This window comes from Haliotis cracherodii, unplaced genomic scaffold, assembly GCF_022045235.1.
Source record: "Haliotis cracherodii isolate W230 unplaced genomic scaffold, xgHalCrac1.p SCAF_3, whole genome shotgun sequence".
Taxonomy (NCBI): domain Eukaryota; kingdom Metazoa; phylum Mollusca; class Gastropoda; order Lepetellida; family Haliotidae; genus Haliotis; species Haliotis cracherodii.
This window is the reverse complement of record NW_027266286.1, coordinates 2,881,543-2,896,601: the sequence shown is the minus strand read 5'-3', so window position 1 is coordinate 2,896,601 and position 15,059 is coordinate 2,881,543. Positions and strand designations below refer to the sequence as shown.

Sequence of the window (15,059 nt, the reverse complement as noted above, 5' to 3'; positions counted from 1 at the left end):
ATCAACTGACAAAAACTCAATTTAAAATTATTTATTTTTCTGATAATAAGTAAGAGGCAAAATGTACACATTTACACACATATATATACACACTAATATTGCATCTGTTGATTGAATAATCCATCAATTTTGCAGGAATAAACAACTGTTTATTTGTTTACTTAACCCACTAACATACATTAGTTAACACTGTCGCTCTACACATAGTGTAGGTAACCATGGCAACAGGTCCTTCACATGATGTGTTTATGAAACCAACTTCATGTTTAGGGCAGTAATTTTACTCTTTATTGCGATACAATTCATACCTCATATCGGAGATCATAAGAAAAGGAATAGCAGCCCATCTAAGCCGATAAAACACTGGGTTGCGACCTTTTGAACAAAGAGGTAGAAGATACAGTTTAACGTTCAATGTTCCGATCCTTTAACTGTCACCCTTAGCTACAGAAGATACAGTTTAATGTTCAGCATATGTGTATATATATATATACTTTTCAAAAAAAGAAACTTGACATAGATGTAAAACCACTTTTTGCCAAATATCTAAAATAATTACATTAAAAGAGAACCAAATAAGTCAAACAGAAAGATGATGTGTCTATAATTCGCGAAAACACATGCAAAGCACATAAACGTAGCGTTTGGGGATCAATTTTACAGCTTCATCCAAACGCAACCGCCTGTAAAAAAAATGTGATTGCATCTATGGGTCGCCGGTGTCAAGCGGTGATTGATGCATGTGGTGGGCACAACCGATACTGATATTAACTGTATCGTGTATGTGTGTCTGTCTAGGTGACACGATTAATGTTTTGAACATTGTGTACGTTGATCTTCAAACAGTGTTTTAATTATGGTTTCTGTGTCCTATTTTGAAACAATCGCATTATATTACATTTTGAAAGTCAGTGTCCAGGTTCTTTTTTTGAAGAGCATATAATATATATACTGAACGATACGAATATGTATTTCACATCGGAAGATCATTTATCATATATATATATATATATATCGGTACATATATCAATACAAAACGTACCGATATATATATATCTATATAATAATATATATATAATATAATCTATATATACATATATATATATTGGTACATGTTTTGAGACCCGTGAAGATTCCGGGGTAGAATAGGTCTTCAGCACCCCATGCTTGCTGTAAAAGGTGACTATGCTTGTCGTAAAAGGCGACTAACAGGATCGGGTGGTCAGGCTCGCTGATTTGGTTGATGCATGTCATCGATCCCAATTGTGTGGATGGATGCTCATGATATCAATCACTGGACTGTCTGGTCCAGACTCGATTATTTATACAGACCGCCGTCATATAGCTGGAATATTGCTGAGTGCGGCGTTAAACAACAAACAAACCAACATGTTTTGTACTGATAAATGACCTTCTGATGTGAAATTCATATCGCACCACAGAGGATCACAATGTACCTAAAGTTCGGGGAACTGCCTCACCTCTGGCATCTTACCCCAGATATAGTCCTAGAAAATGGAATCCAAAGTTTAAGTCAAGTGTAAGTCTCAAATGAAACAACAAAAAAATAACAAAAACCCAGTGCTTACAAAACAGGCAATAACTAAGGGAGATTATTATTGGGAATAATAAGTTAACAAAATACTGATGTCCCCAGCAGGGTGCTTCCAGTGAGAGAGAGACTGTACAGATGTGACTAGGATGTGTAGTAGGACCCACTCGACAGACTTAAGGCAAGCTGGTCAAAGGAACAAACCTATAAACACTGAATTAGTTTCTAAAAGAAGCTGCTTGGTCATATCAAACATATTTTTTCAACAAACCCAATTTGACAACAAAAAATTAAAAAAATTGTACCTACTAGGATAATCAGTATAATGCCCTTTGATGTATTCCATCTCATCTAATCTGATACAAAGTCAATAGAGAAGGTGGGTTTAAGTTGCATTGAACAGTATTCCTCCTGCTGAAAGCTGCTTTCTCCGTGTGGCAGTTCCATGCACTGCACGTTCAAGACGAACCATCTGACATCTTCAACTACAGTGGACCTGAACACCTCACAATAGAGGGTGGAATAATCCCCATACTGTGACAATACAGCCACTCAAGTCCTGACAAGCCTAATCATGTTGGTACATAATAAACTGCTTTACATCTCTAATATATACACAAATTACCCAGACATTAAAATGACTTTGAATCATTCAATAGAGCAAGCAAACACAGAATAAAAATCACATCCTTGTTCAACATCACAAATTGTCATGATCAACACAACAGCGAAAGTTTTTTCCCCCTTGTTCTGGAGAGGTGATTCAGTGATGTACGTCCTGATGTGTGAAGCAGAGTGATGGACGAAGTGTAACAGAGGCATCCACACCAGAAGGCTCGACACAGGACACATGGGATGCCCCAAACTCGCTGTCCTGGATGGGTGTGACATGTTCATCTTGTCATAGCCAGCGGTAGAAACTATCATTTTTAGTCCACTCGTCCGTATAATGATAACAGAGCAAAACCCTTTAAAAAAAACCGGAAAATTTCTTCTTGTCCTTATGATACCTATTGGGCACTTTGGCAAGGACTACAGGACCAGTGCCAATTTCTAACACTGATAACCATAACTTACCAATATGGAACTATTCATTTGGAATAAATTTACATTTCAAATGGTAGTAAAGATATGACTTAATTGTTAGACAATCCATTTAATGTCTGGCCGTGCAGCATCTGCCATGTTTTACTGCATGTTGTCCTGCCTTGTTATCCTGTCAAACATTTAAATAACATAATATGTTCTTAAAGGCAGTTGTCTAATGATGACTTGTCTCATCGATGTGAAGTTTCCACAACAAAATACAACATCAGGATAACTGTCGTGTCTCCCCTGCTGCTTGTGGTGACCTCTGTGTGTGATGAATAGATTGCAACAGAGTTGTCTCCCATAGAACCTGTCAGCCATGAGGACACACGACACGGTACATGATATGGCTAAGTTCAACTACAAGTCCCTGAGAGCTGCCAGCTGTTTTTCAATCTCATCATCTGCTGCATTTTTCCTCGAAGACTCTCCTAAGGCTCCACCATGTGCTGAGGGGGCATTCACCATCTGGAAAACAAACATTAATATGCGTTACTCCTCTTCCCTCAATGGTTGATCTGGGTCAAAATCATGTACATATTGTGTTTGTTGATTAACGCTGCACTCAGCAACATTCAACATAAACAACAACAAAAAAACGAAACTTTGAACTGTATCCTATTTTGCTGACACTCCCTACTTTCCGCCCCTCTACCATTTTATGTAACATTTTTTCATACACCCGGCACTCCCACCCCAAATGCATGCTACATTTTTCCATAACCACCTCTCCCTTTAGTAAAAGACCAGTCCCTAAATAATGTTCAAGCATATAACTTATATATTTTAAAACAAAAACCTGTCAGATTTCTTACATCGTGTCTACTAATGAAGTGTTTGTAGACTTCACAAAAACGACAGTATGCCTCATCTCAACTTAGTCCACCATATATATGTACAGTTAACTACGGTTATAACGAACTCAAAGGGACCACTAATTTTAGTTCGTAATAACCGTAGTTCGCTATAAGCGTATATACAGCATATACACATCACATGGCCGGGACTAAAAATAAGTTCGCTATATCCGACAGTTCGTTATAAGCGTGTTCGTTATAAGCGTGTTCGTTATAAACGTAGTCTACTGTATCTATATCTCCTCCTATTCTGGGATGATGACAAGGAGATAAAATTCAATATTGACACTTGAAAGCTGGAGTGGGCTCTCACCTTGCCGGAGATCTCAATGCCGATCTCGTCCAGCACCTGGTTAACAATGGCGTCCTGCTCCTCTTCGTCACCAGACTCATCCAGGATGTCGTCCAGGGTATCACTGACTGCAACACATAGAAAGCATAGCACTGTAACTCCACAATGAAGATGAAACAGGTCATAATCTACAACAGCATAACACTAACAGTTGAAGACGTAACATGATGGCCCTACAGTCTCTTGTATACGTGATGGGTGTGGTCTGTGATGTCACTAACTAACTTCAATAAAAAAGAAAAACAAAATAACACAACATAAAATCCCCCGAAGTAATAATTGTTTACAATCGCAATGTCAAGTCCATTAACTGCTGAGGAAGACTACAGTAGAGATTTCAGTTCCAGGAGTCTGTGAGCTGGCGTTAACGCCGCCCTGAACCTAGTGTACGATCCTGACAAAACCAAAGATCATAATCGTTGAGAACGTTCGATCGAACACACAAACAGTTGAATCATGTAATCATATGATTATTCAGGAAAGTGCTGACAAATTGTGGCTGATCTTTTTGTCCTAGGACAAATGAAGGCAGCTTGAACGTACTCATTTCTTCCGACATCTCCATCTTGGTGGACTCCTTGGAGAACTCCTGCATCACCTTCATGGTCTGCTGAGGATCCATCACCTTGTTCATCTGGGTCATCGTCTGCACAAACATCATCGTATGTCACACATCATGCAATATTCGAAACACGGGCCGAAACATCATCGTATGTCACACATCATGCAATATTCGGAACAAGGACCAAACATTGCATCTCCACAATATGGATATTCAGTGGGAAACAAATGTCTTACAAAATGCGAAAGTAAAATTATTTTTGAATATGACACACTCATATCACCATAAATCCCATGATTTGGATATATGACAGTCGTAGCACAAGATCAAACTTCCCAGTGCCCGAGATTTCCACTGGAAGTGGAGACATGCATCAACTTACCTTAGTGGTCGTTCCCATGGCGCTGGCCATTTTCATGTTAGAGTTCATCAACTGCAAAGGAATAGGGACATATCACTTTCATGCATCTCTGACCAACATGTGTCGCTGCTACTTCAAGTCCCCGATCTCAACAGAAGACAATAAACTCTGAAGCTGTGAGAACTAATCTTGCATTTACAATTTATCATGGTAGCTAAACCAAGTGAGTATGGTTTTACGCCGCTTTTAGCAATATTCCAGCAACATCACGGCGGGGGACACCAGAAATGGGCTTCACACATTGTACCAATGTCGGGAGTCGAACCCGGGTCTTCGGCGTGACAAGCGAACGCTTTAACCACTAGGCTACCCAACTGCCCCTCTAAACCAAGTGAAGTACATGCAGCTGTATAGAGGAGTCACAATGCAAACATTCACTGACCACATGTCTACTCCTAATGTCCTGATGTCGCCTGCTCACACATTCTACTCTGCTCTGTTACCACTGGGAACTATGAAGTGAATGTTGGCTCACGAGATATGGATACAAACCTTTTGTTGATTTCCTATAGACTGAATTTTGGAACCCATAGAATAGGATTTTGTCTTCTGTTTGCGTAATTGTACCAGCTGCTTTGCTAGGATAGTTGCTGCCTGTGAAAGAAAGTAATGAAATGATAAGAAAAATTGTCTGAATGGACATACGATGACAGCCTAATCAGGTGTGACTAATCATATATATATATACATGATATGTCGGATGAAAAATATAATTCATTGTTTAAAAAGCCAGATTTTTTATCCACAAAAAAGGAACGGTGTTGGCAAGAAAGAAAGAGTTAGTCTGTTACCTGTATGAGAGAAACACCATTTACTGGTACTACACAATTTTTGATAGGACATCCTATACTTTACCATACTATTTCTGTATACTCATCACAACGTTTTGGTGTTTCATGGATTAAAAAGCAAATCCTTATTGGACACTTGTCAGTCGTCGTACAAGTGTTTGATGTGACATGGTTCTGACAACATGTTTTTCCATATTTTGTGCCTTTCCCTGTCTCTTCACAACACACATACAGTAGATGCAACATTTCAGTGAATGTATATCTTCAACAAAATGAAGGATGAATTACCTGTCTATTTCCTTGTTTTGCAGCTTTCTTTATTTCCAATTCCTGAAATACAAAATATCAACTCATCACATTGTCGCCATACATCAAAAAGACGAAGAAATCACAATGTGTGTAGCTGTCTTTACTTCACGACACACGCCATACATGTAGTCATACCAAACCTTCATGCCTCATCTGAATTACATTCATTGAACAAATTGTTAAAAAAATATAACCAAATAATGTAAAAATTAATACGCCCTATCTGTTTTGAAAAACCTGGATGAAAATCTAATGTTAATCATGCCTGTGACCTATTCTAGATAATTACCAGCTTCTTCTCCTCTCTCTCCAGTGCACCTCTGTCTCTGGCAATGTCTCTCTGTTGTTTCTTCAACACTCTGTCATTTTGGCGAATTTGCTCTGATGACATTGATTAGAAGATAAAATGAAAAATAACATCCATTTAATGAAGAACACCCCGAATGAGGCAAATAAAGAAAGCAATCTGTAACATTTATGACGATAAAACTCATGAAATTTGTAGAAATGTGGTGCACAAACCCGAAATATAGCCTACACATTGGTGAGTGAGTGGGGGTTTACATCACTTTTATCTTTATTCCATCAATATCACTGCTGGGGACACTAGAAATGGGTTTCTCACATTGAACCCAGACCTTCGCATGGTTGGTGAACACTTTAACCATACCCCACCACCCTTGAAAAAATATGTAAAGTAAAGATGGAAAACAAGACCTGTTAAATTTAATGTATGTTTTGGATATTACATGTACACCATCAAATATTTTAATACCATTTTCTATTGAATGAGTACCCTTATTATATGAGAATGCTTAAATAAAAGAATAGCAAAAGTCATGACAAATCATGATAAGTAGATTCAGTACCATACTTAACATCAACATGAAATAAGTATCCCAGAGATGAGTCTACGTTTCACAAGTCTGTAAGACTATGTTTTGTTTAACTGGGCGGAGTTGTGATTTTACGCACATATCTAGAAGGGTGTGGGGGTTATCATCGTCTTCTTGTTAAACTATTTTGAAGGTCCACACATGACATGGATCTACTTTCTATGAGTCTGTGAGATTATGTTTTGTCCAGCTGAGAGCCGCGATCGGGTCCTACAGTAAGACAATGTTTTATTCTGATTAGATTGTGCTTGTGATTATCAAGATCCTCATGATCATATCTGATGGAACTTTATAATAGCCTTGGTCATGCATTGGTAAGATGTTTATTTGTTTATCCCTTATCTTATTGGCAAGATTAATTATTTGTTTAGCAAATAAACAGCCCTAAATATTTACACATTCTTTAGCTGTCAGTTATCATGGTAATGTCATGATAATAACATACACCTGTTTATATAACAATTTTGCAACATATATGGACCCAAGGCATAAAATGTCAACAGTATTCTTTAGGATTCAATAACCATGGTCTGATATGATTTGATAATTGATAACTGACAACAAAGACCATCTATTTTATAGTATCCGCTGATAACAATGATCTACCTGTGTTTACCTGGGTATAATGAAATGTAACGAGAGGATAAACGTTATGATACAGTAAACTACGGTTATAACGAACACGCTTATAACGAACTGACGGATATATAGAACTGACATTTTTGGTCCCAACTATATATATGCTGTTGTTATATTGTATATATGCTTATAACGAACTACGGTTATAACGAACTAAAATTAGTAGTCCCTTTGAGTTCGTTATAACCGTACTTTACTGTACTTTTAAAACTAAGAATAATTAAGGATTGAAAATCCGCCCGTTTAATAGTTTTCAGGACAACGGCCCAATACTTTGTCAGTTTGTTATTCAGCGAAATTTGAAGAGTGAAAAACACAAAAAAATCATCGGCTGATAAAGGTAACTTACGTTCTACCGTAGGTTTTTTCTTGAAGAAATCCATCGTATCTGTGTGCGTGTGCGTGTGTTGTTCTCGGTAGCAGTCGCAATTACTAATTCGCAACACCTGTTAGTCAACTTTAACTGAACCACCAAACTTCATGTGATTCTGACGACAAAATCCCGGAAGTGTCTCAATAACGTTCGACAGCGCCACCTGTAGGGGAAGTAACTCCAAATTCTTGTCAACTATTATAGAATAGACTGACAATAGCCTTCAAACATTTGTGTTCAAACAAATTCGATTGATAACAATGTGCTTCCTTTTTCATTCTCTTCCTTTTACCTTAACAATGACGTAATGTGATTTCTCCCTCTCTCTCTCTCTCTCTTGATAAATGAACGGTGATTATGATTTTTTAAAGATTTTTAGATGACGCAGTAGCCTAGTGGAGTATTTATATATATTGAACCTTATTATTTGTATCTTTTATCATAAGAATACACCCCATAACTCACCTTCAGTTGTGGGAGTTTGAACGTTCTTAATAACTAGGTCGGGATCGAGCAGGTCAAAACGTCCTTATGTCAGAACGTGCTCAGAAGGTAAAGTCCAAATTAAGGCCCACCAAGAGGCAAAGTTTCTACAAGAACGGCACAAAAAACATTATCACTCATTATCACCCCCCTTTTTATAAATTACCACCCAAGACAATAAATAGATCTTAATTGTGCCCCCCCCCCACCCCCCCACCCCCCTTTTCAAAAAAGCTGTATCCGCCCATGTACATCTATGGGGAACAACTCACTAGGCACTCCCCTCTCAAAACGACCTCTTCCAATATACCACGTCATCCAGTTGCGAGCGCATAATTATTGGAATCTCCAAAGGATGACGTCACGATAGAACAATGTATTATCGTGAAATAAATCACACTGCATTCTTTGCGAAGCTATCTGATTTTATATATATATATATATATATACACACACACTCAGTGTTGATCAGAGAAAACAACCTGTTCTCCATATACACTGAGTATCTGAGTATATGATATACACAGACCGCTATACCACCCCACTACTACATACTGAATATACTGAGTTCATGATACACACAGGTCAGTTAAATAAATCACACTGCATTCTTTGCGAAGCTATCTGATTTTATATATATATACAAACAGGCACCTCTTTATTGGACAGGATGGGGTATGTTAAAGGGGGGTCTTATCTCCGGTCAATTGGCAGTCCTGGCTAATTTGATTCATGTCCTTCAAGACCCATGCTGTTTTCACTCAAATGTTAATACCTACATCAGTCGAATTATGATTCCACAATTACAGGAACAACGCCCCGGCTAACATCCCCCAGACTAGAAGTGGACATCTTGTCGTGAGACCCTGAAACACATGTATCTAATACAGCCCAGCAAGTCTATACTAGTTGGCAAGTCTAGATTATTACACTTCCAGGAGAGAGTCTATATGGACTACTTTTTAATATATTTTATTGAGATTTCTGTAAAATATTTTCATTTTAGAGACCAGATGTTAGTCTACAAAGTCCCCACCCCAACACACACAACCTTTGCATGTGTTAAGCGTACATGTATTGACTTCAAATGCCTTTGCCGGTACTCATTCTGTAGCCCACACTATAACGTCACGATAGAGTGAATGAGAGCACAAGTATACATTGCCCAATCCATATTACACACTCTGAAAGTAAAAGCGTGACAAGCCGTTTATTTCTTTTAAAAAGACATGCTGCGATCATACGCCCACAGTGGACCAAGGGAGGTAACCTTGTCTTGCCTTACTGTTGTCGATGTTCAACACACCCTTATAGCAACTGCTATGTATATCTTCCGATATAAAACACTGCTGATTGACTGGTATATTTAGTTATGATTGTATAACCGATTTCATGTGTTTATTTGTAACCATGCATGTATTATCTACTAATGATTCAGCTCCAGGTCTTATCTTCCTATATTCTCTAGACTGCTTCAACTGTAGGTTGAAAGGTCAATGAATCATCCTAATGACGTATAGACTTCTTTGTGATCTGAAATATATATGTTGGACATGTTTTCTCTTGCGAATATTTACATGCCTACACATTATAATATGTGTTGCATTGAGATAACTTCTAGTTTTAAATATATATGTTATTTCAATTCAGTAGACATATATCTGTAACTCAGGTACATGAGATATATAAGCGTAGCACTTCATAGGATCTTAAAACAAATATATACCAATATTGGATTGACTATTTTACAAACATCTTTCAATATGTTTTATGAGAAAGGAAAGTATATGGAGTTTTCTTAATGCTTGACTGGTGCCTGTTGGTTTTTTTGCCAGAAGAATTGTATGGTTCGAAAGAGAGTCCTTTTTGTTGAAGCAAAATAATTTATGTCAACTGGTAATATGAATATCATATGTATTGAGATAGTTAACAGGAATTGGGAAATAAGGAATTCGAGTGTCTGTTTTTTATATCGTCAAAGTGAAATTATAACAAAACCGCTCTTAAAAAATACTGAACATATCAATATCATATTTCTAGGACATTTTCTTTGACTTTCTGGCCGCAACTTGTGAACTTTCTGTGTAGAAACATTCCAAATGATTGCCACAGCGGCACAATGTATTGAACTAGACAACCTCTTCTCCCCAGACACCATGAGACATGTATTTTAACGTGTTTAGAGCTTGTCACAAGATCCATCCCAAAGTTTGAATTATGATTTTAATTTTGGAAAAAGAATAGAAACATGCAGTTGTCAGAAATTGGGTTTGTGAAGTCAGTTTAACATCCAGTTTGTTTGTCACAGCATCTCAAATCATTTGTGGCGTGAGCTGTTTGTACATTTCAAAAGTAGTTACCTTGACCTTCAAGGTCATATTTAATCACCCAGGGTCATTTTTATGATATCCAGTTACTGTAGTAGGAATCTCATTAAAATCAGTTTTTAACACCGATACCAAACTCTCTTCACGGATACTGTACCTCTCTTCGTTAAGGTATCGCATGGAGGTAAACGATCTAACTTAATGAGATTTCCAGGAGTAGTTCAGTGCTGGGCTGGTCGTCAGTTACCGTAAGAGTGAGTGAGTGCGTTTGGTGTAACGCCGCTTTTAACAGTATTCCAACTATATCGCTGCGTGTCAGATTAATGTGGGAGGAAAACCCGAAGTGATGCAGGTCTCAGACGTTTACCATTTCGGTGAAACTCACAAGCACGGGTATGGTGCTGACAAACCTAGAAACATAATCGGGGCGAAACGGGATTCCAACCCATAATCATTGGTCTCTGGCGTGCCCAAGAGACGCAACTCTGCACAGCGAAACGCTGCGCCTTAGACGACTGGGCCACACGTGGCCCCGTAACCGTAAGAGTGAGTGAGTTTGATTTAACGCCGCTTTTAGCAATATTCCAGCAATATCACGGCGGGCGTAACCGTAAGAAGTAAAAGAGGTCTTTTAATAAAATTTTAATTAATAATTTATTTTTAACAACAATAAACAAGAGCCATTACACAGATGGACGAATACACATTAAATTGTACGGAAAAGACACAAGTCACAAGCACACTATCACAGATACTTTACAACATACATACAACCTCAATGAAAGACTTCAGGGAAATGTCACGTCACATTTTGTCATGGGAAGCTTTAATGGTGTTTTGATTATTCTTAAATAAATATGTAACGCCATTTACATTACACCAAAACGTCACTGGAAGCATTAATGGTATTTTGGATATTGCCATTTTGATTGTCGTAAAAGGGAATGTGGCATACGAAAGAATGGGATTTAAAAAGGTGTGCCTCAACAAACAACGGCGAACACGACACACTGTATGAGTGAGTGAGTGAGTGAGTGGGGTTTAACGCCGCTTTTAACATTATTCCAGTTATATCACGGCGTGTCAGCTTAATGTGGGAGGAAAGCCCGAAGTGATGCAGGTCTCAGACGTTTACCACCTCGGTGAAACCCACGAGCACGGGTATGGTGCTGACAAACCTAGAAACATAATTGGGGCGAACCGGGATTCGAACCCACAATCATAGGTTTCTGGCGTGCCCAAGGGACGCAACTCTGCACAGCGAATCGCGGCGCCTTAGACGACTGGGCCACCCATGCCCCCACACACTGTATGAAACCATGTATGCCCTTTAACATCTTGTTGGAGGAAGCGCATACTCCTGTCCATAGCACACACTTGACACACGTGTTACTCTCGCTAAATCAAGTCGATGGGGCATCCAGAGATGAAGCTCATTCTATTTGTAGCACGATGTCATCAATGATGTACCAACCTTCTTCTTCATTCTCTCCTCAGTATCAAACGTCAGTGTTTGTGGCAAGCCTGTAGATATGTATCATTGGATATTACCACGATGCCATACTTTGCAAATTGAAATCCGTCCTGAGTATTGAACAGGTGAGTGAGTGAGTTAGTACGTTTTTAGGCAGGTTTTAACAGTACTTCAACAATATCCATTGGAGACACCCAAAATTGTCTCCACGAAGCTTACCCATTTTGGGAAGCGAACACGGGCCTTTGATTTGACAGGCGAACACTTTGATCACAAGGCTAAGCCACCTTGAACACATGAACACTGTTCATTTTTATTTGTCATTGTCAGTAAATGTGTTGACTGGAAATCAGCTCAAATCAATTCAATCATCGAACTGCAAAGAAAGGACATCCCTTCGAGCCAATTTTAGTCTTCTTCTTCTTCTTTTTCATAGCTTCAGCGACAGCTCTGGTGAACACTTCCGTCACCCCCTCGTTCAGTTTGGCCGAACACTCGATGTACGCCACGGCGCCTATCCGGTACGCCATCTCCTCCCCCTGCTGGACTGTGGTGAACGCGGACTTGGACATGGACTTGGACTTGGTGGAGTCCACGGAGTCTTTGTCGGTCGTCTCGGCTCTCAGGTCATGTTTTGTCCCCACCAGCAGCACGGGCACATTGCCGCAGAAGTGTCGGATCTCGGGAGCCCAGTTGTAGGAGACGTTCTCCAGGCTGTCGGGGTTGTTGACGGAGAAGCAGATGAGGACGATGTCGGTGTCAGGGTAGGAGAAGGGCCGCAGTCGGTCGTAGTCTTCCTGTCCTGCTGTGTCGTACAGCACCAGCTCCACCTGATACAGCAACGACATGTTAGCATAGATCTACAACATTGTCGTCAGGTTATACATCTTCCCGAGGCAAGGGAGTTAACTGACTTTATAAGTCCGTGAATACACAATGCCATTAAGAAAGTGGTCAAATGTAACCGATGTTATATTTGGGATAACACTTTCTTAGTAAAGTACAGATTCTCGTACTTTTGGGGGGTTGAGTCCAGTCCGGGATTCGAACCCACACTTGCCAGAGTGAGGCAACACACAAAGTCAGCGATCTAACCCACTCAGCCACAAAGGTTTCCACAAAATGAAAGTCCTACAACTGGTAGTTTAGATCACGTACTTTGAGTACCCCTCTGGCAAGTGTAAATTGGCACGGCTCCCATGGCCGAAAGCTATGTTAAATATATCAGTTAAATCCGTTGCTTCGGGAAGATGTAGGTTATACGGAGTAACTGATTTCTCAAGTTCGATTTAACTATCTGAACTCGATCTGAATTTATAAGATAAAACTGTAAATATGTATTAATGTCACATGGTAATTTCTAATGTGATTTCTTCTCTATAAACAACTTTGCTGATTACGACATCTCAACAGCGCAGAACTCAATACCATTGCCACTGACAGCCAACACACAAGAAACACTTTTAAGACTCGGCCACAAGTTAGTTATTTGTTTAACAGGAGTATTTTTTCAATAACAGCATTTATTGTTGTAGAAAACCTTTTTTTGTAATACTGACGTACTATGAGATAATTCGTACAGAAATATGAAGGATTAAGACAGAGGAGTTATTGTGAATTACATCCTCACCTCGGAGTTGTTGTGATGAACTGTTGTGACATCCACCTCGAACACAGTGGGGATGTAGATCTTCTCGTCGAATTCGTCCTTAGCAAAGCGGTACAGGAGGCAGGTCTTGCCGCACTCCCCGTCCCCCACGATCACCAGCTTCTTGCGGGGTCGACTCACCACCTCCTCCAGAGACACTGGAACACGAGACGACGAAATATAACATGTGGGTCCTTAGGTGCAAACGATTTAATACTGGGGTGTGAGCATCAATATGAAAAAGTGCACAAAAATTTATTTTAAAAAAGTAGTGATCAAACGGTTGATCCTTTATTCTTATAATCCTATTTACATTCATTATATAACAGTTTAACATATGAAAAAATGAGTGAATGTTGTTTAGCGCCGCAGCCTTCACTATTCACGTCATGTCAGGGTGGCCTGTAAGTAATCTGGACCTAGTCTGGACCAGCAAATCTGTGGCTGAACAGACGAGCAGCGATTCCCACTATAGTCGCCTCCTATAACAGTCAGAAATGTGTGTGTGTGTGTGTGTGTGCGTGGGTGTGAGTGTGTGTGTGCGTGCGTGCGTGCGTGTGTGTGTGTCTGTATATGTGTGTGTGTGTGTGTGTGTATAATATCGGATGTATGTGAAAACCCTTTCTTATGTTACAATACGACAATATCTCACCATTAATCAGCGTCGAAATGAGATAAGAACGTTATCTTTTTAACGCAAAACATTTGATACGTTTCACTAGTAACAATTCAGTAAAACGGCATATGTAGTATAATACATGTTTAGAAAATGTAAAAGTTTTGATCGTGTATAATTTTGTAATTTTCTTCAACAATTTAAAATAACCTCTAAAACGGATTCTTACCTTGTCGTTGCACACAGCAGAACATTGTCGAACTTTCGTATATCAGTGTCTAAACCAGTATAATGTTGAAGCGATGTCGTCACTCTCTTGGATGTATTGATAATAAACTCACAGCCCACGAGCCGGTTACTTATAGACTACGAGCGTGGCTATATTTATCCGAAGCCCTGATTGGCTGCTGTTTTAAGTTGTTCTATTTTTAGTACCGACTAACAGAGGGGAAACCCAAGGAACGCGAATGGTGGTCCTGCATAGGTGATTGCAATCGTATTGTGCTCCGTTATGATAACCTTAACCACGACCCTAGAACATACCTGTTTGACGCATGTAGTCAAATGTCTGTACCATATCGTCACAGCTATATTTAGTAACATATATATTAGTATCCATAAACAGGATGTCCGTGGTATGGGTCCGCTCAACTAAGATTGGTAACAAATG

The 15,059-nt window shown here is 39.2% G+C and overlaps 2 protein-coding genes across 2 annotated transcripts; both read right to left on the bottom strand.

The window, feature by feature from the left end:
* Window positions 1–1,313: 1,313 nt before the first annotated feature.
* On the bottom strand, window positions 1,314–7,995 carry LOC139474669 (charged multivesicular body protein 2b-like). Its single transcript, XM_071257765.1, has 8 exons — window positions 7,818–7,995; window positions 6,223–6,314; window positions 5,913–5,954; window positions 5,326–5,427; window positions 4,795–4,845; window positions 4,394–4,496; window positions 3,812–3,918; window positions 1,314–3,109 (listed from the first exon to the last, which is right to left on the bottom strand). The coding sequence occupies exons 1-8, from the start codon at window positions 7,849–7,851 to the stop codon at window positions 3,002–3,004; spliced, it is 639 nt and encodes a 212-aa protein (XP_071113866.1). The 5' UTR covers window positions 7,852–7,995; the 3' UTR covers window positions 1,314–3,001.
* Window positions 7,996–11,956: 3,961 nt separating this feature from the next.
* On the bottom strand, window positions 11,957–14,707 carry LOC139474621 (ras-like GTP-binding protein rhoA). Its single transcript, XM_071257705.1, has 3 exons — window positions 14,619–14,707; window positions 13,756–13,931; window positions 11,957–12,955 (listed from the first exon to the last, which is right to left on the bottom strand). The coding sequence occupies exons 1-3, from the start codon at window positions 14,641–14,643 to the stop codon at window positions 12,494–12,496; spliced, it is 663 nt and encodes a 220-aa protein (XP_071113806.1). The 5' UTR covers window positions 14,644–14,707; the 3' UTR covers window positions 11,957–12,493.
* Between the last annotated feature and the right edge of the window lie 352 nt (window positions 14,708–15,059).

Excerpts from the sequence above, each read along its gene's own strand:
- LOC139474621 (XM_071257705.1), bottom strand. The coding sequence starts at position 14,643 with ATGTTCTGCTGTGTGCAACGACAAG. Across the intron at positions 13,932-14,618 it reads CTGCTGTGTGCAACGACAAG|TGTCTCTGGAGGAGGTGGTG; the intron begins GTAAGAATCCGT and ends CTCGTGTTCCAG. Across the intron at positions 12,956-13,755 it reads TTCATCACAACAACTCCGAG|GTGGAGCTGGTGCTGTACGA; the intron begins GTGAGGATGTAA and ends TTGCTGTATCAG.
- LOC139474669 (XM_071257765.1), bottom strand. The coding sequence starts at position 7,851 with ATGGATTTCTTCAAGAAAAAACCTACGGTAGAAC. Across the intron at positions 5,955-6,222 it reads AGAGAGAGGAGAAGAAGCTG|GAATTGGAAATAAAGAAAGC; the intron begins GTAATTATCTAG and ends TTTGTATTTCAG. Across the intron at positions 3,919-4,393 it reads GGAGATGTCGGAAGAAATGA|TCAGTGATACCCTGGACGAC; the intron begins GTACGTTCAAGC and ends TATGTGTTGCAG.